At 35.4% G+C, this 25,594-nt stretch overlaps 1 protein-coding gene across 19 annotated transcripts in view; it reads right to left on the bottom strand.

Moving 5' to 3' along the window:
* Nucleotides 1–25,594, bottom strand: part of PLEKHA5 (pleckstrin homology domain containing A5) — a 175,191-nt gene that overhangs the window by 145,861 nt on the left and 3,736 nt on the right. The window contains exon 4 of one of the 19 annotated variants that reach the window (XM_075757851.1): nucleotides 12,073–12,130. The exons of the other annotated variants lie outside the window; for them this stretch is intronic. Within the exon in view, the coding sequence (XP_075613966.1) occupies nucleotides 12,124–12,130 (7 nt within the window). The 3' untranslated portion in view covers nucleotides 12,073–12,123. Of the gene's footprint in view, nucleotides 1–12,072; nucleotides 12,131–25,594 lie in introns of those variants that run through there. 19 annotated transcript variants of the gene reach the window in all.

Below are 25,594 nucleotides of genomic sequence, written 5' to 3'. Positions count from 1 at the left end.
TTACTGTACTCAAGTGTCATTAAATGAGAATTAGAGACACATACCAATTCATGTCTCCATGGTCATTTGCCCCTTATTAGTCTTTTAGCTTGGCTTTCCTTTGGTTGACAATCAAGATAGACGACAACATGTGAGTCAATAGTCCTTTACTTCAAGTCCTTTAGTAACAATCTCACAGTGCACTCAAGCTGATGCAGATGGCCTTGCCCAGGTGGCAATAGCTATAAGACAAATTAAGGCCATATATACACTGGCGAGGGGGGACATGCATGCAAGGAAGACTGCGAGAGAGAAAAGAATGAGCAACAGAGCTGTCAGAGGGCAGCTGTGCCTATACTAGTTGCCTTTCTCACACAGAAAGAGGCAAAGCTATTTTTCTATGAAGTACTCTGCATTTGCCACAGGAAAGTTACACTAATCTAAGTCTGTAGAGAGCATAAAACCCAGTCAACTCAAAAAAGCAATCTCAACTGAGTTACAAGTCTGTGTGTACGTCAATGCGACCACAGTTACAATTCCAGACCTTCTCCTCCCAATTTTTTTCTTCAAGAAAAACATACTTATGAAATAAGATTAGGAAATTAATCTATTGGCACGAAAAGGCAGTAGTTATAAGAAAAAAAGTCAAAATGGAAAAAAATTAAGCTCCCCAAAATAAGTGTGTATATTAAACTTCTATTAAAGGTCCCCTACAATAAACAAAATAATAAATAAGAGTACACATATTTTCTACAAAGTCCACGTTCCTTTCTTCCAACTTTATACTCGAATACAACAGAGGGAACTGTTTAATTTTTAAATTATACTGGAAATATAATTTAAACTAGGTTTACTTGTAACGAGCATTGCAGCAGACAAACCACCAAAAAAAAATTAACATAGTGCAAGTAGTAACAACTGGATCCCCAAATTTAATTAAGTTCTGACTCTTTTTACCATATTTACAGCTACACTATATAAATAAAAGCTAAAGGAAATACATAAGATTGCACTGGTTTCCAGCCTACTTCCATGTCAGTACAAATGTTTGAAAAAATGTTTCTAAAGAGCAAAAAGAAAAAACATTGAAGTACCTCTTATCATCACATCAATAAATACATATAATACAATAATGTTTTGGAGAGAGATGTTTAGTACCTAAAAAAACCTACATACTCCTGAGACTTCATAACATACAGTCTGTTTGAATGCATTGTGTCAACAAATAGTCAACTTAAAAAATACATAATGGTAGCTTACATCTGCACTGTTAACACATACTTGGAGCACAACTCTTATTTAGCATTGTTTAATACAACTTATTTCATGTATATTGAGACTTTCAAACCAGCTGTATTATTAGCCACCTAGGTTGAAAAAAGAAATACAGCATTATCATTCCTGCCTTCTGTGTTTATGTAATAGAATAAAAACATTTTAGAGAATACATAGTACATAGCAAACCAGAAATGTCTATGCTTATAGTTGTAAGCAAATATTCAACTATTGTTGGGAAAAAAAAACCAACCAACAAAACCCACAGACAAAAACCCCAAACAAATAAAAACCATACATACCACAAACCAAAACTTATGTTGTCTGGTAACATCTAGAAAAGCTGTCACGCTCAGTCCTCCTCCAATTCCATTTTAAATTATTTAGAATCAAATGTTTCATGGACACACATGCATATATAAAAGCATGAAAATAGATTAAAAATATAGAAAATTTGCATAAAATCACAAATTTTAACGTCTGAGTTCTTCTGCTATCCATTCACATAACACACCAATACGAACCAAAGCGAGAAACACTGTATCATCACCACCCATGGTATTGAAAATGTTTAATGTGAAAATGTTGAAAAAGCAAAAGAGATTTTCCTGCCCACGCACCTCTCTTGTCCCAACTAACAGTTTATAGGACCAAACCAGAAATGAGGCAACTGTCAATACGGCTCTGCGGCTTCACTATTTTCTATTTCTGTTTCTATTTTGAAGTGCACCACGGAACCCTCAAGAAGGTAAGCAAAACATTGCATTTTTTTGTTTGGCTGGTGGTGATTTTAAATGATGCATTTAAAGATGCTAACACTATCAGGCTCCCTCTGCTGTACACTATTTACTCCCGAGTTGTTAGTTCAAACATGAGACCAGGAAAAATGCCTTGTCCTAGACAGGTCTGAATCCTAAAAGAAGAGACAATCTTGATTATTAAGACTTTTTTCAACAAGGTTTTTATAAGTTTAAAAGTTCTAAGTTCCAAATTCAATATAGCATGGAGAGGATTTTTATTAATATTTACTGTAGCAATTAAAGTTTCCAAAGAAACTATACAAACTAATATGAAGTAGAAATAAGCCTTGCCTTCCAAAACACCCCAAAACCCATAATTCTATGAACATATTAGAAATACTAAAAATACTACACAAAGAAAAAAAGCGCCCTAAATTTCTCCTCCTCAGCTCACCATGTTCAGGATGAATTGGTGCCTTAACCCATCTCATTAACTTTTAATCTATATTTCAACTATTATTCATTGACCTTTCATCATATCCACTCAGATATGAAGGGGGTTTCTCCCCCAAAACAGATTTTAAGTACTCTCTTAACATAATACAAATATCCAACACTGCAAATAAACTCAAACTACAGTTTTTTACTAGAAGCATGGGGATGGTGCTTACTTACAGCACTCACCTTAATCCAGACTGCATCACATCAGTCTGCTCTGAACTAAGTTTGAGCCAACCACCTCAGTTTAAGCTTCAGTTCTGTTCCCGGTAGACCCAGATAAAACTTAATTTCTACATTCAAAGTCTGTCTTGATTTTTTAGCTCAGAAGGACTAACCTGAAAATTCACCTCTCCTTGGCACTGGCATCCATGAAAGTGCCCAGTTTGCATCATTACTGAATAAATTGTACAATTTCAGAGACATTTACAACTCTCTGTAAGCCACAGCTGTATTGATAAACACAAAAGCAGCAAAAGACCAATATCTCCACTCAATCTGATATCAAGTACTTCTCAGAAAAGAAATCTGTGTATCTTTCATTATATAGTTACATTTTTGCTTAGTATTCCTCCTTCCACATTTCAGCCAAAAGCAGATGCCCATGGAGAGAAAACTACTATAGTATTATCTTCTTATGGAATAGCCACTGTATTTCATTCTAAAAAAAAAAAAAAAAAAATATCACTCAATGATTTAGGCTGAAAACTACCTCTGGATCTCATTTAGCCCAACCTCCAGCTCCAAGCCGGGCCAGCTTCAAACCCATTTCAGGTTAATTAGAGCCTTGTGCAGGCAATTTTTGGAAACCTCCAAAGACAGAGACCCTACAGCCTCTCTGGGCAAGAACTGAGATGAGGTCAGTCACAGATTATGCACTCCTCAAGGATATTTACATTTTCTTATCATCAAGTGCCAGCAAAAGCCCCTACCATTTCTGACAAAATGATACTGCTATATCAAGTAACACTGAAAAAGTTACCAGCAGCAGCAGCTGCCTATTCCCTATAACAGAGTTTCTGCACTGAAAACTTGTTTTTCGCAATATTTTTCAAGGCAGAAACACTTCTTTAAGTCATCTTGCCCAAACTGACAAAACTCCCGGTATTCAGTCAGACATACTTCCTATATTTCCAGGTATATAGGTTCATTGTTTTTAATGCTATGCTGTGGTAACAGGTGAAGCAAATATGGCATATGTTCTCTGCCATTAAAACCAACAGACACCTTAAATAATCTGTGGAGAAAAGAGTGTTTACAAACAAGTCATATAAATGAATGGTCTTTTCCTTTATTTTTATGAATGTGATTAATGACTTGCACCTCCGAAGTCAACTACTACTGTAGTTTGGGGGTTTTTTGTGGTTTGGTTTTGGGGTTTGTTTTTTTTTTAAATATATTAATGAGCACAAAGACAACATAAGGATTCAAATTCCTCCAGGAATTTGTAGCCAAGGTAAACACTCCTCATGTCATTATTTTATATTTAGTGCTTCCCTTCCCTGCCTCTACTCTACTTTCATTGCCTGCTTTACCACAGAAACATTAGCAATCTTAAGTCAATTCTTTTCTGGTTTTGCTGGAATTTGAGAGATCTCAAACATGAATCATTTTACCTAAATACACCTCTACCTTTTCTCATAGTTATTCATGAGGGATTGGTGATTAAAATAAAATTATTAACCTGGAGATTGAAAAAAAATTTTTACCTACTCGGTCAGCTTGACATTCATTTTCTTATGTCAATTTCAATAGTCCTCTAGCTGTCATCCAGAAGTCTAAGAGAAGACTTGAATTTCTAACATGCAAACGAGCAGAAAACTATACAAATCTCAAGCCTTGTTTCATCTGTATACATACACAAGCACACACATACATGATAATCAGGAAAAAACATGAGGGGGAAGTAGCTTTCCCCCATCCCAAGTTACTTTTAAAAAGTTCCTAAAAGGTAAGACTTGGACCTACAAGTATAATCAAAGGTTTAAACTCATCTCAAATAGTTATAGTTGTTAAAGATCTCAACACACACTGATAAACCAGAACAGTTAATTCTACTATTCTAATCAATTCCTGTTAGTACAGTTACACTTTAACTTGACTCATCTACTACTTCAGCTATATACTACAGCATTCTTTTTCAAACTTCTGTGAACAGACAGGCAAGTTATTCAATTCAATAAATAGTGACAACAATTTTGCTGGATTCTAAAGCTTCTGCTGGTTTTAGAGGCACCATAAATGCAGACTTCAAAGAATATTTTTACATCTCTATTTCAATTTGCCTTCTATGCTAGAAATAGTACCTACTTACTGTTTTAGCTAATCAAAGTAATATACTGTAAGTATAAATAGAAACATGAGTGAGTCGCAGGGAAATACTGAGCTGGCATTACTTAAGTATGCACATAAGAACATCACATAAAAGCTATAAGCAAATCTACACAGCGAATTTTCCCCCATATAGCAGTACCATGCAGCATGTTATTTAGTGAGAAACATTTCAGCATTCACAAATGCGCTTATGACAGATGGAGCTATGCCAACATAAAAGTCTTTTCTCCGAATAGCTGATACTGCCTGATGAACTGGTATTTGCAGAAGTACTTCTTGAAAGTGATCCAGGTTCAAGTCAGCTCACAGTTCTGACTGAAAACTATTCCTACAACAGACAAATTTTCAGTTTGATTTGACTTGCCCTACGACTGCATGATGGCAAAAGCCATTGTGAGAAAGGAAGGACTACATGACTAGAGGGAAAGGAATCTGTGGGATTGATTTTTTCTAGATAGTTTCAAATCAATTTAAGCTAAGATATACCTATCCTGGGGAAGTGTTCCAAAGGTACACTAAAAAAATATATATAAAAAAAAAAAAATCCTTTCTCCTTTAAGCAAGTCATTAACTTTGGACTTGGCAAACCTATGTTCACACTATATAATTCTTTGACCACATCTATGAAAGAGTAACTGATTTTATGGGTGCTTCAGAGAGAATGAACAAAGTATGAAATAATTGTTTTGCACAGCACTACCATTCCCTTAAAATGGTTCTGATTAACAAATGGCAACTTCCACTGACAATTCCATGCACAGAGGTTTTTGTTACAGAATTCACTTGTCTGGGATTTTTTGTTCGTTTGTTTACATATTTTATGTTGTCAGAACTTAAAGCAGCCTCAATTCATCATTGCTTCAAGCCCACTCAAAAAGTAGACATCAGTGGCAGAGAGCAAATGCAACTGTGACAGCCTTTGACATAACTTCTAATATAATTTCTTAGGTTATTTCCTGTATTCCGATTCCTTCATCTACTACAAAGAGTTTTACAGAATTAGGTCTTAAGAGTTTTCTGTAGGGAATGAAAGTTAGAAATAAATGTTACTGCACCCCATTAATTTATGATTTTTGATGTGGAAGTGCCATCACATGGATTAAAATGCAGGCATAAGTAATTACAAGAGCTAATTAACCAGTAAAGAAAACAGAAACTATTTTCAGGCAAAAGTATTTTTCAAGTGTTGTTATTTCATACAGAAAAATTTTAAAGTAATTGCACAGAAAGATGTAGTCTCTCTAAAGTGGAGTCCATTTTCCTTTTAGACTTACTTTTGGAACACTGGAGATTCTTTTTTCCCCCCAAAGTTCTGTTCATGCTTTTGCTGTCAGCAACCTGGCTTAAAAAGCTGAAGACAGTGCCAAGACACTAGTTGCTGACTTCTCTGCCAAACAATTCTTCTATTGTTTTTCAGGATTTAAACTGACACCTTTTTGGGTAAAGTGGTAGTCACAAAATAGTCCAAATTGAAGACCCTGAAAATTGGGAAAGCATGACAAGATCTTTATCAACATTTGGAAACTCACTCAGTTACTCTTTAGGTTTGTTATTTTCTTATTCTCTCTTCAGAAATGGATAAGCTATGCAAAAAAGTGATCAAATGCCTTTAAAAGCTTGGCTGAATTCTTGGTAGGATTAAATTTAGGCAGTGTTCGTAGAACGCTTCACAACCTCACTCCTGGTGATGAGTAGCTTAACTCAACAAATTTGATTTATAAATTACCAGTTTCCAATATTCTTGTTACTCAATTGTCTTATTTGTTTACTAGACAAAATGAGGAGCCAGGTTTCTAGTATTATTATACATTTATTCCTAATCTTGTTGCTCCCAACCCAAATGAGAAATAACTAAATGTAAATAAATCCCAGACTAGGAATCCAGGTGGTGCTACACTAAGCAGCTTTTACCAGCTAAATTCTCTTTATAGCATTCTCTTTATATTTTAAAGATATTTCAGAGGCATATCCAGCAAATTTAGGAATCAGTTCCGATCTATTGAGACAGTTTACACGTCTGTTCCTACAAATGTAGTTTAACAGCAAAACCCAGCATTTTTGTCAGCCAGGAAGTCTGTATTTCCTCTCTTCAAAATATCTGAAAAGGAACAACAATACAGGCTTTCTCGTTTCTTTAGTAACACAAGATAATACTGATTCCAAAAAACTGAACCTTTCACAGAATCTTCTAATAGAGAGTTCCTGTACTCCAAAGCCTTTTTGAGTTTTGTGCACACAACCTACAGTGATTTAGTATTAGCAGTAGTAATGTAAATTATTGTCTTCTGTGAATATGCCTGTTACTTTGCAACTCTAAATTCTGACATCAATTATGGGCTACATGCAGGAAAACAAAATTTAATTTCCATAGTTGACCAACATTGAGATTTGCATGTAAGAAAGCTTCCAGATTCATTGCTCAAATAAATTCTTGCAGTTTCACTAGTAAAAAAAAAAAAAAAAAAATCAAATTTATAGAGAAAAAAGTTATATAAATTATGATTTAAGCCCTACTATATTTGTATCCCACTTGCTATATTTTCCAAAGACTTTATCTCTTGAAAGAGTAACATAGAGAGGATAATTATTTCCTAATAATCCAAGTACTGATTTAGAGTTGAAGTAAAATCATTCTTCAAACACCCAGATAGATAGAACAGATGTGTCTTTTGGGAAAAAAGAGAATACATTTTTTTTTTTTTGCAAGTAATCAGTCTGTCATTTAGACTGTTGAAAATCTCTCCCTCTACCTTCCCCAAGCTTGTATCATCTAAGTTTATCTCCAACTATCTCTAAAATGATCTCATAGGATTTCTGAAAGCAGGTAAAGTTTAAAACTTCAATTCCATTTACAACCTGAAAAACACTTCAGCTTCAAGATCTCTTTGCCAGGTACCATCTCACTCACACAGACCTCTTCATGCAAAAAGTTAAGTCAATTACACCAGTCTAAATCAAACTCAACTAGCAGACAGTATCTAATGATTTCATAAGTTCTGCATTCCTCTCATTAAATCTGTGTCTAGTAAAGCTTAAGTAGGAAGATCAGTAGCATTTTCATGTTTACATAGTTTATTTTCAAAACAAGTTAAGACCAACGCATTACTACAGGGAAAGTATTAAGTCTTCCCATACAGCAATGTTTTGTGCACACACAGCACCCATCAAAGCTTTAGTGATAAGATACCAGAGATACTCCGCAACACCATTCCTAAGAATCTGCATAACCATAGTTAAAACAACATTCCTCTCATTTACTACTAGTAAACGAATATTTACGACTTCATGACTAGTGTTGTTGTTAAGAGCAGCTGAACTAGGTCAGATCGAAAGTCCACATAACACAGTGCCCTGTTCCCAGCCATGATTAGCAGCAAAAGTCTTGGGGAGCCCGCCAGACCAGGAGACACACAGAGGAATACCTTGCTTTGACAACTATAAGCCTCAGAGGTGGGAGTTTAAATGGAAGAGGCGACCACATATTCTTCTTCCATGAACGCAGACTTACAGCCCACAGCATCCTGAGCTATACTTTCTAGATGTTTTCAGTCACTTTCCTTAACTATATATGCATTTTTTCCAGAACTTTTGAAGTTCGCCACAAGGCTCAACTCTTCTTGAACTCCTGCTAGTTCTTCTATTGGAATATACACCAAACATGTTCACTACTCTCTTTTCTACCATTTATAATTTTATAGACTTATATTCTCCGCGTCAGCCCACAGTGAAGTTATTACAGGTGTTCCTCAAATGAAGAGCTTCCATCTTTGATCACCCTTGTCAAACTTCTCTTTATCTTCTTTAGTTCTATTATATCATTTTCTTGTTAAACCAGTACTACTTTAGCATAAAACTATGCTCATATTTCTAGACACACTTCACTGGAAAAATATTATTTCAGATGTCAAACCTTTACAGTCATGTGACTTTTTCAACTGGAGTTTGATTTTAAGAAGTCTGTTTTCTCTACACTGGATCAAGGCCACAGCTTCCATTTTTTCCCTAAATGAAAGTGATAAAATATAATCTGAATATCAATAGATTATATTTTTTATATCCCGATGGCACACAATTCTGTCAGTTAATAAGCCTAACATCATGAAGATGTAAATTAAATTTTAGAAAGCAGTGCTGCCTTTCAAATAGGAAACCTGGTTAAAAAGAGCCAGAAATCCTTGCATTATTGCAAAAGCAGTGGCATCATTACAAAAGTAGCACACCTAAGTATCCCCTTCTTACTTTCCAAATGAAATGATTTAAACAAATGCTTTCCTGAAAGGTTTAGGATTCTCTCAGCACTGCCAGGAGATCGCGGCAAGTGGTAAAAAGTAGAAACAACCCCTGCTTGTCTCCAATAAACAAGCTATCATTGCGTGTGTCTGGACAACACTGGCCATACAGCTTATGACAACAAAATGCTAGTTTTATTTCCACTCGCCTGTCACTGCAGTGGGAATGCTGATCATCTATTGGTAAGTTCCCACCACTGTCTGGAAATTCTAGTAAGACAACAAATTGAAATAGTTGCATGCAAAGTATTTTTTAAACGTACGTAGAGCTTCCTTGCTAAAACTGCAAGAATAATCATTCTATGAACAGACATTTGCTCTGAATTTATTTTAACAAAGGGGCAATAAAAGATTCAATTAAGATATTGGCTTAGAAGGAGATATAAGAAGAAAAGAAACCACATACACAAAAAACCCCTCCTTAGACAGCTTCAGAAAGACATAACTAAAATTTAGGACCTGGTGGCTCTACAGACTGAAGTGATAAAATAGCATCTATCATCTGCAGATTGCCTGTGTAGATGTCCAAATCACATCAGGGAACAAAACATGCCATTATTTAACTTCTGCTGGGCAATAAGACCCATAGCTTAACTTTAGTGCCCACTTCACAAAATCTGTACTACTATGCACAACAATTGGGATTTATACAGAAATCTTTGAAAGACAGCCTGAAAGAACATGGAGCTTAGAGTCTCCTCTGTACTGCATGTTACTACTGAATTCAGTACTCAACATGGCACATTTAGAGTAAGAGGGCAATTGTCTTCCTAGTTACCTTAAATAAGCAGCAGACTGTTACACTTTTTTCTTTTTTTTAAAAAAAAAAGAAACCAGTGGTAGAATCTTCAAAGAAAGGGATGTCAATTTTCAAATCACTACCTAAAGAATGAACACTACAAGTCAGCTAAAAACCCTCTTGAGCCAGTATTAACACTACACAGATCTGCTTTTTTTTTGTTGTTATTATTTTACTTTGGGGAAAGTCCCTCTCCCCAGCCAAAAAAGAAAAAAAAAAAAAAAAAAAAGGAGAGAAAGTCAATTAAGTAGCCTTAATTAATAAGTATAGAAAGAGGAAAAAACATTCACTAAAATAATTTCTCCATAGAATGTCATTACAGACCTCATCATATTTTTTTTTTAATGCTGAACTACTTATACAGGGTAAACAAGAAAATATTTTAATTGGCCTCTAACTTCATATTGTTCCACCTATTAATCTTGTACCACAATGAAAATCTTCAATCTGTTTTTGTAGAAAAAAAAGATGTCCTACAAGCAGATGGTTAACTTTGGTTAGATAAAAAAAAATAATTCTTCGAAAGGGAGAGCTGAGCCATGTAAAATATTTCACACAAACCACTTCAGTTGCCTCAAAACAGGTTATAAAGACACATAAACTTTTGACGAATTCACTCTATTCAGTTCATCTACTGCCCAGACAGGTCATATCTTGAAAACATCTCTGTTTCCTTTAAGCTCAAAAGAACACTAATAATATGTAAATTCCTGTCCTAACGTCATGTAGGGTATTAATCATCCTCTCCTCAGCTGCTGGGACCATATACCAATCCTATTCCCGCATATTTGTAGAAGCACAAAGCAATACTCCTTGCAGATTTTTTTTTTCCTATGAAAAGTTTTTATTCTGAAGAAATGCACAGAAAATTCAGAAACGTGCTGCCTCTTCCCCACTCAGCTCCCTGCCTATTTACTGGTGTCATTCACAAAACATTTCTGCCACTCAGTAGGTTGCTTACAGTTACTGATGCACATTAACTAATATACTGATACCGTTATCTTTCTTGGGACTCGTATCTCCTCAACTTTCTGTGAGTCAGTTTTTCCCAAGTTATTATCCTGGCCACTACCATGGTACCAGGTGAATCACAAAAGTATAGAGTAATAACACTGGAAGATGAGTACAGCTAATTACTGAAAATAAAATCACAACTTCAAAGATTGTTCCACACACAATATTTATATACTCTTCTTTATTACACCTTGAGCAAATAAAGATATATTAATTTATTAAATATCCAAGTATAGCTTACAGACTAGTAATGGTTTTGTATAATTTCTGGTAGCGCAAAGAACTATCAGAAAACCAAAGAACAAACCGAACATATACAGAAATAGCTCAAAGCACGATGACCAGAACTCCAGAATAAGTATTTCCATGATATTTTGTGCACTACAAAACATGGTCTAAAAGCATGAAAAGCTGAGCTTCTTTGAAAAATGACAAAAAAAGAACAGTGGTTTTGGATGCAAATTAAAAAAAAAAAAAATCAAGTTTTTAAACACATAGTTGAAACCCAAGTTGCTAAGTTATGGAAATGCATTATGAAATCATATTCTTCTTTCTTCCCATCTCTTATTTGAGTGATGAGTGCTAAGCATGTATCATTCTATGAAATCAAGTCAAGCAACTTTTTTTCTTTTCACCATTTCAATACATAACTTGGAATGCAACAAATGAAATAACACAATTTATCTCTAAAAATAAGACCAGAGAGTTTAGTGGCTCTTGATTATGTTTTCCTTACAAGAATCCTTTGCAGAAAAGTACATATTTCAGTTTAGAACAATGATAGTTAGTGCTTGTGGGAATAAAGCAAACTAATTTTTCCACAGCAATATAATTTCCTGTAACTTTAATTTTTACATGATGATACTTCAGTAGTTGCTCAGATACAACATTTTACTGTCTACAGTATGATCAGGATTTGAAACAATTAGCTGTTTTCAGTTTAATCCCCTCCCCCCCATTAAAAAAATGTTTTACTCATTTGTTATAAAAAAACCCCTGTATACAAAGAAAGAGAATTTGACAGTAAGTTCCACATATTTTTAAGGATGTTAACAAATGCTTCTAGCTTTGAATCATTTAAATTGACAAAACCAAACAAATGCAACTTGCAAGTGCACCTGGAGTACAGGTGTTGCAGCCGTCCTCTTCTCAGTATTGCAATGGAAGTTATTGTCAGAACTCCAGGAATCCATCTTCACTGACTAGGAAGAGTAATATTTCATCTACATAAAAGGGGGCATAGCCAAATTGCTTAAATACAGATATAAGAGCTGACAGGGTTTTGCAGAGAGGTTACACTCCAACATCTAATGTTGGTCCCAAAGTACACTTGAGGGACACACAGTTCAGATGCAGAGGAAACTACAGTTGTCCTTAGAGCCCTTCAACAGTTATTTTTCATTCAGCAATGGTAAGAAACAGTGTTTTAATGGGAATATGGCTGTACAAAAGAAAGCAAACACAACCAAATTTGAGAGAATAGACTCGCTTCCTTTCATTTGCTACTGAAATGAAAAATAAATATCAGCACTTTCTTTTCAAGTTTTAATGATGCACAGGGAACTCTGTTTAATCATCACACCTCATGAGGAGGATTCATTAAATACTTCAAAAGAAGCTTCTAAAAAAGACCAATGTTCTATTTTATAGAAAACAACCCCAACATTCCCTTGTAGACTTCTCAGCCAACAGTACTGGACCTTTCCCAAAATAAATCCTGGGGTTACAGAATTAGACCAAGAAAAGCACTGATGCAGTGATGAGTTGAACGGATATCGTGTCATTCACTCTGGCAGCTCCAGAAGCCAGAACAGAGTTGATCCATATGGTAAAGTTATGCATGTATTACTATTTATAATATCCTTATTCCTTAACTTTAAGGCTCTAGAAATTCAACAGCGCTGTTGCAAAGTGTTACAAAACAACGAAACCAATGTCACAAATCCTACACAGCCAGTCACATACCAGACTTCTTGTAATCCAGCTGATGAAATTCCCATCATTTTCAAATGGAAATTAGAAATCACTATTACATCATTTCATAACCGTCAACAAAACCCCTCACATTCTTTTGATTGAGGTAAATTTTGATTCTTTCGATTATGATTTTTATTTTATTTTAAAAGAAAGCAAAGAACTGGTAGATTAGCTGTTCCTACTACTTCACAGCCATGAACCTGAATTTTAGTTGAATATTCTAAGCATTGTCCTACCTGCACACAGGTGTTTATGGTTTTCATTTTTAGAGAGAAATGGTACGTAAAGATGATCTCCAACTAAATAATTTCAAGTATAGTAAAAAAATGCTGTTCAATGACACAAAACAAAGTATTAATAAAACCATTCAATAAATTTCAGTACCATTCTTCAAAGATGGCTTTACACTCAGTAACAGATTTATCCTTGCTTCAGAATGAGCGTACATTTCATAATGTATTAATTTGAACTTAACATTACTTTACTTACAAGACAGCTACAAATGCTTTCCATTTTAAAATCTGTTTTATTCTCAGTTCAGCACTGTCCATTTTCATCAATACCTCTACCAGTTAATTTCAATATCCACTTCAATTCACTAAGAAAATCGAAGTGTAGCTCTCCATAATCAAATATTTCTTCATCTGAGTATCATGAAAGTCCCCCATACAAAACCACAGGTGTGTTGGTAAAACTTTACCAGGAACATTACAAAAAACACTGTACAGCAATTTAGACTTATCTAATGACCGCAACGCTATATATCTCCTCATAAAAATAAACAGCTTTGATAAAAAGAAAGCAAAAATTCCCCGACCACAGATCGTACTTTTCTGTTGTCATTTCACATGGACATTATCATAACATCTTAGAGGCCTGGAGATAAAATGAGAATGAATCAGTCTTGTTATGGTGTGGCCAACAGAATACACCAAAGAACAATTCAACCCCTGACTTGTCCATTAACATTTGGAGGTTATTTTCTTCTAGTTTCATCAAATAGATGGATTCCTTTGCCAAAACTAATAGGAGACAATCTTTCACAGACAACAGTCCAAAAGACAAATATGCCTAAATCTAGGCCAATCTACTGACAGCACTACAAAGCAAAAAAACTCAAGTTCATTTGTTAATCTATACTTTCACTCCTTGTACAACAAGAAGTACTGCATCAAGTCCTTACAGCACGTAGATGCAAGTAATTCAAACTACCACATGGCCAATTAAAGAGCATCACTGATCTAAAGGAAACACACTGAGCATTTCTCCATCAAAAGAATGACTACCAGGTTTGCATGAAGTACAGGAGAAAGTAATAAAAAGCTATTCGGTTTTGCTCTGCTAAGTGAGTTTACCACAGACCTCTCTTCCCACCATTCTCTTCCAGGAGCAAAGAGAGGAGGGAAGGAGGTGGGAGGAAACGTGGAGGAATAGATGGGCTGAAGGTTTTAATTGCCATCAAAAGCACATTAGTTCAATGCTTAAGTATCATTGGTTTAGATATGTTGCAGGTGAGCATGCACACACATATACTACTTCTTCCAGCTTACAACCTTAAAGAAATATATCAAGTAATCTATCATTATATAGAGAGAGGTTTTTCAACATAGCTGTTAAGCGCCACAATTCTAGTGAATTGTCCCTAGTGTTCACTCTTTTGCTTTTAGTTTAGGGAAAAAAAAGTAAGCTTAATGAAAGTTAAAAAAAAAAAAAAAGAAAAAAAATCTGTAAAGCATAACATGTAAATCTTGACTTTTCAATATTTAGCATGGTATCCTGAGCAGGTCCTAATTTTTACTGAATAGCAAAAGATCCTGCAGGGTTCATTTCAGGCTGCAGGCATTTGGTACTGAACTGACCTCACAGTATTTACATTTCCCTTAGAAAAATTTGGCATGCAGTCCAACTGAGGAAGATCACGTCTAACACTACTTGAGCTACCAGTGCTAGAAGCAAGCAGAATAACAGTTAAAAGAGTAGGGTGAACAATAAGGGCACATATACAGAAATAAAATAAAAAGGAAGAAAAAGAGAAGGTCAAATAGCAGAATAAAAGAAGAACTGAAGAGGCAAGAGTTGGAGAGAGTTGTTTTTCTGATATAAGTCCCTATTTTTTTTCTAACTAGTATTGCAGACAGGCTTTTCAACTAGTAAAAAGAAAATTACATCAACTCAGCGAAAATAAACTAATCAGAAGACTTGAAATATTTGTCTCTGCTCAAAACAAATTAACGGGTGCCAACTACAGCTTTGCCTGCATTGCATTTGATTTCTTGTTGTGGTTGCCATACCTGTGTCAAATTTGGACAGAAAAACCCCCAAACCATGAAACTCCCCCATAAGCTCTGCTTTTGACCATTCCCACTACAGCTGTAATAGAGACACCTGTTGAATCCAGCAGTTAAATTAAATCCAAATGTATTCACCTCCATTCATTACAACTTAGGTCCCTATTGCTGCAAAGAAATTAGATAGGAATACAAGAGCTAGTCAGTAAATCCTACTCCCATTTTTCCTAGAAGGGCTTACCCCACCTTTAAACAAGTGAAAAATTATGTATGTTCTTTACAGATTCACTCTGCCAGATACATGATCTCCTATATACCAGGCCTGATGAAACTGTACAAGAGACAAGTTCTGAACCAACTCCACATTAATTTCTTCACCTCCTTGAAAAATTAAATAAAAACCTTAAGTTACGTTAATTTCTTTGAAATCCCTATTCCTAATTGCACAAGGCAATTTTTAAACAAAGTAATAACTGAAATGCAAGAGCTCTTGTACAAGTTAATGTTGATTGCAATACCTGTCTACAATTAGAGTACCTTCCATCCTTACGCCTTAAAGGTTTGAGAAGATGAAAGCGCTCTTGTGCCTGCTTTAACAATTTACAAACAGCATCACTAAAAGTTGAAGAGAAAAACCAACCCAATTACTGAACAAAGACTGCAAAAGACCCTCTCCTTCTCTTATTTAAAACCAAAATGCTAATAATTCCAACTCCTCAGCCTGCTGTAGTCTCTCAGGTAGCCCAAACTCAAATCATTCAAGGTTGTGAAACACAATGAACCCCACTTGCAACCTAATAGGACACCACTGCTTTTATCAGATTTTTTTCTACTTATGTCTCGCTTCATAGTTCTTTTCCATCTACAATATTGAAAGATTTTCACATAATTTACATATCTGAGCTCAAAAATGTTTCGAAGCAGCAGGCACCCAAACAAAAGACTATAATGAAGAGGATAAAGCACTGGCGTTTGAATTGACTGCTGATTTTGATAGCACTTTTTGTTGTTTTAAACCGCAGAGCGAACAATCAGAGGCACTGAAATCCTGAATTTCTTGTTATACAGGTTTGGCACTCTCACCTGAAGTTGAAAAAAACCACAACACAGTGAGTTCTATTCTGAAGAGCATTGTGAAATCTCTTTCGTGTTTAGCTTAGGATACAAGAATAAAGAGCACTTTAGGAAAAAATCAGATTTTTCCTGATGTCTAGAAATCTTTTTATATTTTGAAAGTGAGGCAAAATGAAAGTGTTTCATGGAAGAAATTTGGAGGGGGGGGTGGTCCTTGAAAGAGGCATAGAGAAAAATGTGTCATATATATTATACACACATATTTAAAAATAAAAACCCACTACTGGCAGTGAGAGGGACAAAAGGATACTGTTTCATTCAATTTATATTTAAACACGAGTCACTTTATCCATAATACTAGGTATCACTCATCTAAATAATTCCAAGACTTCACCTTTTATGCTGTTTACTACGCACTATGCATTGCTCTCAGCTAGAAAATTACACAGATTCAACGCTTTTGTTGTCAGATTATCTGTTTTTAAGAACAAAACTTTTCTTGAACACTATTTCTGGCAGGGAAAGTTTTACCTTGGGAAAGTTTTTAATTCAATTTCCAGAAAAGAATCCCTTTTATTTAGTAACTGAATTATCAGACAGGAGCTGTAGAAAAAGAAATACAAGGCTCAGTACAAAATGATATAAAAGTCAAACCACCTTTTCCAGCATTGTTACCACAGCTCACACTCTGCTTCCTTCTAGTGTCATCTCTACACTACTTAAAGGCAAGGTTTATTAAGTGGCCTTGCCGATTGTCAATTTGTTTTTATCTGAATTTGAGCAAAAGGAGGGAGAGAAGCAGGAGACAGACTGTATGGCAGAGATCAGAAGATACCAGCGTCTCAAGGTTCATCAGCCTGGTGTATGGTGTAGTCCCTAGGTATGCTTGTATAAGAGATAAGAAACTCAAAGTCAGTATTTTCTACTGACCACCAACTACAGACAGATGGCCCAAGACTCCCAGTGATGACTGTAAGTATTTAGGCTCCCAAACTCATTGTAGAACAATTTTAATAACTACCTCCTGCCTGATCAAAGACAACTTTATTGACCTACACTCATAAAATTCAGTATATTAGAGATATTTTTCTTACGTGTTCAATTCAGCCAATTAAAAATGTATTGGTTCAAAAGTCAAATACTTTTAACTCTGCAGATAAATAAAGAAGATGGATCAATTAGTAAAAGCTAAAATTTTATTAATTAAAAAAATATTTAGTAACATTTGTGTGCTTTATTTACTGAAAACATCTCAGTGTTTCAGACCAGGTATGCAACTGGTACCCACATCAAGTATAGACAATAGAGATTGTACCATAAAAGAGATTTAAGATCAGAACAGATTATATGAATTTTTAATGAGGTTTAACTTGCATCATTATTCTAATTAAAATTGTTAAAATAAACATCTGATGTTATGACATTATTGCTCAAACATGTATTTTGTTTCTTTTTCAATCTTCTGTATCAAACTTTATCAAAGATTTCAAGGAAGAAGTTTTAAATTTATCTAGACAATTTTCTTCGTACGTGGAAAAATACAAAAGAAAGTAGCCTTATAAAATAGTGTGGCCAACACGTACAACCAACCAACCAACAAAAACCCCAGCTTTACTCTCTCCATCAAGAAACCAAATTATCCTTTTCGACTCTCTGATTAAAAGATTTTGTTTCTTCCCCATAGGTATGTGGGAACACCACTTGTTTATTCTAGTTGCTTACAACATTTTATTTTGAAGTGAGTTTTCTGTCCTTCTTATAGACCAGGGTAACTGGAAAACTTGAAAGATGGTATGTCACCTGTATTTACACATCCCAAAAGATATTCTCAAAAATGATGCATGTTAGACATTGGTCAGCAGCTGCATAATCTGTAGAATTTAAAACAAATCAAAGAATAAAAAAAAATAATGAAGTGACAGAATTTTGCTAGTAGTACAACTAAGAAAAGCATCAAAAGATGCATTTTTTGCAGGATTTATACAATTTCAGTAGCCCTACTTACTCAGTGAGTAGTAAAGAATACACAAGTTTCCATGAAACACTGGCATTGAAAGATGGCAAAGATGGCATTTTAAATCAAAACTTTCACCAGGTATTCTCCTTTCAAACACCTTTGTTTACTAGGACCCCTCTTACCTGGTCTGACACACTGAAATGTTCCCAGTTAATAAAGCACAAAATTAGTTCTTTAAGTATTTGTTTTGACTAAACATTATTTGTAATAGATTCTGGAAGAGAAAAAAACAGGAAGCTAATTTTAAAGGGTAAATTGCTTGGCAATATACCTTTCCTTATAAATAATTGTTCTTACTAAGTCACCATGGAGAAAGCCATGAAGAACTAAGTTTCTGAAGCCTCCTGAATATGCAAGTGTTTTTTAATTGTTTGTATAAAGCCCTATGACCATCACAGGCCACATAGGCATTCAAAATCTGTCTAAAAGCCTTTTTTTCCACTTCACAGATTTCAAACAATCTTCAACTCGAGTTTTATAGGTCTGGAGCAGAAAGATGCAAATTCGCAACCAACTATTTAAGCAGACCTCCCTGTCCTACCTAGTACTGGTAAGCAGGACTCTTTCCCAAAAAGTTTTACTGGAGTGCCTGTGCTATCAAGTGCCCATTCCCAAACTTCTACTTCTGAAGGTGGCTACTGATGCAACTTCTTCCCCACCAGCATCGCTGTCAGAGAATACCTTCCCTTTAACCAAACGCAAGAGCAAATGAATTGAACAGAGAGAAACGACTACCTTCCACATTCAAAAGAAAGAAGGCAAGGGAAGGAGAGAGAAGGGGAAAGTGTTTAAATTTAGGTATTTACTTACTGAAACACAGAAAAACACACATATAGGCATCACGTTGGCAGAAATCCCACCAGTCAGGGCTGTGGAGCTTTGCTTCCAGCCAGCATTTGCCTCAAGCTTCACAGGAGTTTTCTCCCTCTCTCATACACACACAGAAGCGTACTGAAGGTCGCTCTGAACTGCCAACCAAAGTGTATCTTCAGGTTTAATGAAAGTGTAATTCATTACAATACAAGCCAGCGTAACGTAAACATATGCAGGAAAAACAGGCTCAGCACAGCACCACAACAGACACTAGTTTTGATCCAGTACAACAAAACACTCAAAGACCACAGAGAAAAAGTAGGCGTGATTCCTTTAAAGTAAAAGCAGAACATTATGTGCACCAGGTAAAATTTGGACCCGTAAAAGTTCTACCAAATAGTGGCTACAGCAGTTAGACTTCTCTGTTGGCAAAATTGACAAGGTACTTGCCTTCCAGTTCAGGTGTTTTTAGAAGCATCTCTCAATTCCAGGCACTGCAGGACATTGGTACTGAGATGAGGAAAAGAACCTGTGCAAAACCCTGACACACCAGGAAGACAAAATACTGGTATGGGGCCGCAAAATAATTCTTAAGAGGGCATACCAGTTATCTTTTTTTGCAAAGTGGGGAGAGTTAGCAAAAAAAAAAAAAAAAAGCATCTCTATATTTATAAAATAACACAGCAACCACCTACATCAGTTATGATTGATCAGCATTTCCTTTGCTTTTTACCATCCTTCACACATTGTAGATACCAAAAATGAAAGACCGCAGAAGAATTCACTTCACTGTAATAACATCTTAAAAGTATATATTAGCTTTATCTGCTATTATTGCTCAATTACCAATTGAGACCAAGTTAGGGAACAAATATTACCACTTCCAAAACAAGGATCTAAAACTAGGGAAGTTAACTTACTAATTTGTTAATAGATATCAAAAAGCTTGATTGTCTTCAGTGTCTTTCTCACAGATTTCAACATTTCATGTAACAACTTACATATAGGGTTTTTTGTATTTTTAAATAATTATTCATTAATTCTTACAAGTGTTTTGAAAACTTGGTAATGGTTAAAAAAAAAAAATCAGTAAGGTGCCTCATGGTTTCAAGTCTATCTTAGTAAAACTAAAGTATTCAAGGTATTACCCAATTTAGAAACACACTTCAGGAAAGAGAGCTCAAAGTATCAACCACAGACATCACATTCAAAAAGACACTTTACAAGCACAGTAATCCCTAATGTTCACATTTGATATTCTACCTGCCAGACTAACTTTGAAACAGGTTCATAAGCCAGGGGTAAAAGGCCCTGCCAGACCTGCACATGAGTCAGACAACATGCTTTCATAGGGTGAACTTTTGCCACCCTTCCCTCTGGGAGAAATTCCATTCAGTGTTCTCCTAGGAAATCAGCTCCCACCTCTACTCCTTTCACTGACTTCCCACTGCTACCGCTCCTTTCTGCTGGGTTTAGACTCCACTTTTTCCCCTCCTGCAACTACTCCGACCTTTTCAGCCTTCTCCTTCAGTACACCACTATCTCTATGCTCTTCCCACCACATAGCCCCCACAAGCTCCTTTTTGGATGCAATCCCACCTCCTCTGACCCACACCCATTTCTTCCTATGTCTAGAATCCTTCTACCTCCACACCCAGCTTCAACACAGCAGTATTTTTGGTTCTTGAAATATTTCAGTGAACAAAGAGGCAAGTGTTAAAACAGATAATAAAATTTGTAGGCATTCCTAAAAAGTTCTCCTGTTCTGAACAGCTTTGCTCACTACAAAGGTAAAAGGCACAGGTCAGTTTGTTGTCGTGTTAAGTCCCAGTTCACCCATCTATCCGTATTCCAATATTTGACGTAGGGGTCTTACCATCTAAGAACGAACAGAATGAAGGCCACGAATAAATTTTAGTCTCTCCTTAATTATAGTAAAGTGAAGGTTAGAGGTAACAAGAAAAGAACTAAATTTCTGGGAGGAACACTGTGATTCTTACTGTGGGAGGAAGATGGTCTGATCTGTTCTTTTTTTTTTTTTTAAATCAAATTCCATTTTTCCTTTCAAGAAGGGGCTTCTATGCAATCATGGCTAGCTATTCTTTGATTTTTCTGGAGGAAGTCTCAGCTAAATGGGAGAGGAGCTTTAAAATGCACATAAAAGACAAAGGTTCAAACAAAAGCTGAATTCTCAATGAGTACAGGTTTATTTTAGTAAACAGAAACTCAAGGCTGAAAAAGATCTTATCCCTTTTAATCACTTAATACATTTTTCTTACCTTCCCAATTTTCAAACTACATGCCTACAAAAAGCAAACCTACATTGATAAAAGTTTCTATAAAAAAAGCATACAAAACCTCTATTTGATGTAACAGTGAACTCACCTTGGCTTTGGCCTGGGTTTGCCAATGCCTTGCTTCAGTAAGCAACAGGCAAAATTTTTTTTAATAAACACAGAAAAAAAAAATACAGAAAAAGGTAAACTTCAACACAAAACCCTAAAAATGAAACTTCAACCTTCTTAATTCTTTAAGTTTTGAAGTAATTTTTCAGTCAGCTGCCTAAAAAGTATCGGTCCTACAGCAGAGTTAAGAAATACCAAATTCTAATACCCAAACAGCTTATCTAAGAGTACTTCTGTAGAAGCCAAACTAGTTAGACTGATGTGAAATTCCTAAAAGATCATCCTTGGATTTATTTTTAAATCAGTTTTACTTGGTAAATTAATAACCTAAATAATATAAACATGGTTTAAAAAAAATCAGTACGAAAATCCTAACATATGTTCAGAAATACTAAAATGAAAAAGGAAAGAAGGCAAGAAAACTAAGCAAATGCCTGAGTTTAGATAGTCAGGTGGTTTTAACCAGCAATAAAGGTTTCTTAAAAACATGTATGTGAATGAATACATAGAGAGAGCGAGAGAAAAATACATATTTATGTAATTTTATAGCTCTCAAAACCAGTACCTTGGTGCATAATGGCTACATAATCATCACAAGGTACTAAAAACATCAAGTTGAAAATTCTCATTGACGTTAATAGGTGAGGAGTCTGAAGCCTGTGACCAGGTATGTCTTCTCCATTGACAAGTATCATACTGGGATTGTCACATGCGTCCATATCCTTATGCACTTATAAATAATATAAGTAACTTAAGCTTCCCATGCTACTACCATGCTTAAATCTGTTTTGAGGATAAAGGCCACAACTTTTCAGAGCTCCATGAGTGCTCAACACACTAAGCATAAATAACTAGGCCAGCAAAGTATTCTAAGCAGAACAAAAGAAAATCTCAAATTTTTCAGCATACTATGTCATCAGTTTCAAACTGAGGAGTTTTCCCATACCTTGTTTTACTTCATAACACAGAAGATTCAATAGTTAGCTGATAGTAAACTAATTACTAAAGGTTATATTTGAATGTGTTGATTCTACAGTCATACAGATCCGTATTCCAGGTAAAAGTTTAGTTATTATATAAATAAAGACTACACCCAAACCAAGCATTATTTCAGAAAAGTTTACTGATAGAGTTCCCATCAAGTGATGAGGGAGAGCTATTTGTGCACATTTCTAACATTAAGTAAAGAAAACCAGACTTTCTCAGTTCTGAAGAGACAAAACACTTCAACAATGTAACCACATCTCATAAGAACATATATATTATGGCACTGAGTATTTTTTTACTCCAAATAACAAACAACACTTTTTGTCATTTCCATTTACAAGGGACGGGGAGAGTGTGGGGGAAGGACTCTGTCATTACCAAGTATTAGAATTCTTCTACTAATCCAAAAATACTGCAAAAAAGGTCAAAGTCCTAGCTAGCATGAACAACCCTATACAAAAACAAAACCACATTATGTAATGGAAACAACTCCTTATCTATCCCTGATTCAGAATATCTTTCCTTTTTGAAGCTGGAACAAATTCAATGTCATGAAAAAAGTGTGTAAAATAGTCACCATTTGGTATTTACTTATCCTGAAAACAAATGTACGCAGCCCAAGAAAAATACAGTGTCCTTTAAAAATAATCACATTTCAATGCAGTCTGTATCCCAAGTCATTTGTTTGAAATGGCAGTCCAAGGAATGTTCAGCTGACGATTATCTCCTCAACATTATCCCAATTTGATTATACAGTGTTTACTACATCAAAGCCAGAAAAAACACAGTAATAGATTCAGCGACACACCCTCTTGGAACAGTGACGACCTATTATGAAAGAACCATAAGAATAATTTTCAAAAGGTTTTTATTTTCAAACACAGTCTAGTGTAAGATCTTGCCATAGAGCAAGGTTGTTAAATATTTTTATTCAACCCACATATTTGAAGCTGTGCCTCAGAAGTTAGGTGAAATTATTTATGTGATCAGGAAACTTGACTATCCTTCTTGTCTAACTCTCTTATTGGACACATTACAGAAATCCAACAGCCAAGTTTCACATGGCTGAATGCATCAATAGCCTGCTATTAACATTCATTTCCTTGTAACTTTGTAACTCATACCGGAACATAAAACAACATCTTCCTTTCAGACCCAACCATGAACAAGCTCTCAACATTTTTAGTTTCAACATAGTTTTATTATGCTGTAATCAACACAATAAATATTAATATTTAGCAAATCAGTACACTCAGAAGAGCGGTTACAGTTAAAAATCCACATGTCAGGGTGCTTGTATAGCACGTGGTCCCAACAACCTGCACTGTTTCCCACTCGTGCGGGAGCACTGCAGTAATTTAGACTCATCATCAACACATCACCCGGAGTTACACTGCCGAGGATTACAAGAGTGATTATAATGTTGTCACTCTGTCTATGTTAGCTCTCAGATTTTCTATAGCACCGGTAGGACTGAATGCTAGACAGCTTTAAAAGTAGAAGCTATCATCGGGCAGAAGCTTAAAGTCAGCCTGAGAGGCTACACAACAAACACCTATTTAACTAAGGATGCCAAACTGGTCGTACCACGTGAACCTTTCAGCAGGCTGACAGCACTGTCCCTGCTATCCTCCTACATCTATCAAATCATGGAGAAGTGTTGTTTGTGCAACATGTTTTCAAAGATGCAGCACAACTTTTAAATATGAACAGAGATATTTAGTGCTGGCTATCAGCAAAACAATCAGCTTAATGTACATCCTAACAGTTATGACAACACCTTGAATACCAGATCTTATATGGACAAGAGTACGCTAACAACCTACCACTTGGTAAGTTTGTGCATAAGAGCATCAGTCACTCTACAATAGCTGTCCGCACACTTTTTTTTTATTCCAAGAAAACTCAAGTTGCTATTTTCCACTTTCTACAGCTAACACATTGTTCATAGGTTTATTCTATGAGAACAAGTTGCATCAGAAAGCATAGAAGAATTTCCTTTAATGTTATATACAAATAAATACAGCTTTTTTAAATTTTCACTCATCTTCATTTAATAATAAGAACAGAACACCAGAGGTTAAATCCTTAGTACATTCTTGTCCTCAGTCTGGTGTGGTTCTTGTCAGTTGCTATACACCACTGTGTAATGTAAATTACAAGAAGGCTGAATAGAATAGTAAAACAAACATGTCACCTATTAAGAAGGCAACCCCTTCCAGAGAGCCCAGCACCAGTTCTGACCAGATTTTTTGAGCATTATCGTTCAGTATATTTTTAAAAATGTTGTTTAGGATCAAATCAAACACATTCCTATTGGTATATAAAATAAACCATGCAACACACACATAACACCCATTTCAGAATGTCTACCATGCCACTTACACAAAGAATCTACCTTTTGCTCAACTCTGAGACACTAAAAAACCTAAGTGCAGCCTATAACCTCTATGACTACTAGTAACCTCCACTCATACAAGTTACCTCATTGATGACAGTATTCATTTAAAGATGGCAAACCAAACACACAGCGTAGTGAGTAAAAACTCCTGAATGAATTGAGAAAAGTCTGCAAATTGTTAAATAACAGAAAAGCATATTAACAGGCAAATACACATAGGCACCACTTAAACATTTTCCAGATAAGGATGGTCTGCCTATCTGGAGAGGAAAAGCTTTTAAGAAGTTTGTACAGATCTGATCAACATGACCTCTGGACTGGTACATAAGAGCTCAATTTCCGTGGCTCTCATTCAAAAAGACAATACAGCAAGTCTACCACAGTGGATACACTCCTCAAACATACTAAAACTTGAGTAAGAAAATAATGAAAATCAATGGTAGAAGTAGAAACAGGAGGTCTGCAAAGAAAACAGCCACATTAAACCTTCAGAGTGGCTTTAAACAACTTAATTACTAAAGAATAGGGCCGAATCAAGACTCTTCTCTCAGCGACAAAGTAAGATCTTTCCTTTCTGAAAGCATTTATGGCATGACAGCATATACACACAAGTGTCAAACAGAGAAACTCAAGGTATTCTTGACTTGCAAGGTCATTTATTGCTAGATGGTCACACTCAGAGCAGAAATTTCATTTGAATCTGC

The sequence above is a fragment of the Balearica regulorum genome, chromosome 1 (genome assembly GCF_011004875.1).
Source record: "Balearica regulorum gibbericeps isolate bBalReg1 chromosome 1, bBalReg1.pri, whole genome shotgun sequence".
Taxonomy (NCBI): domain Eukaryota; kingdom Metazoa; phylum Chordata; class Aves; order Gruiformes; family Gruidae; genus Balearica; species Balearica regulorum.
This window is presented reverse-complemented; position numbering and strand designations above follow the sequence as displayed.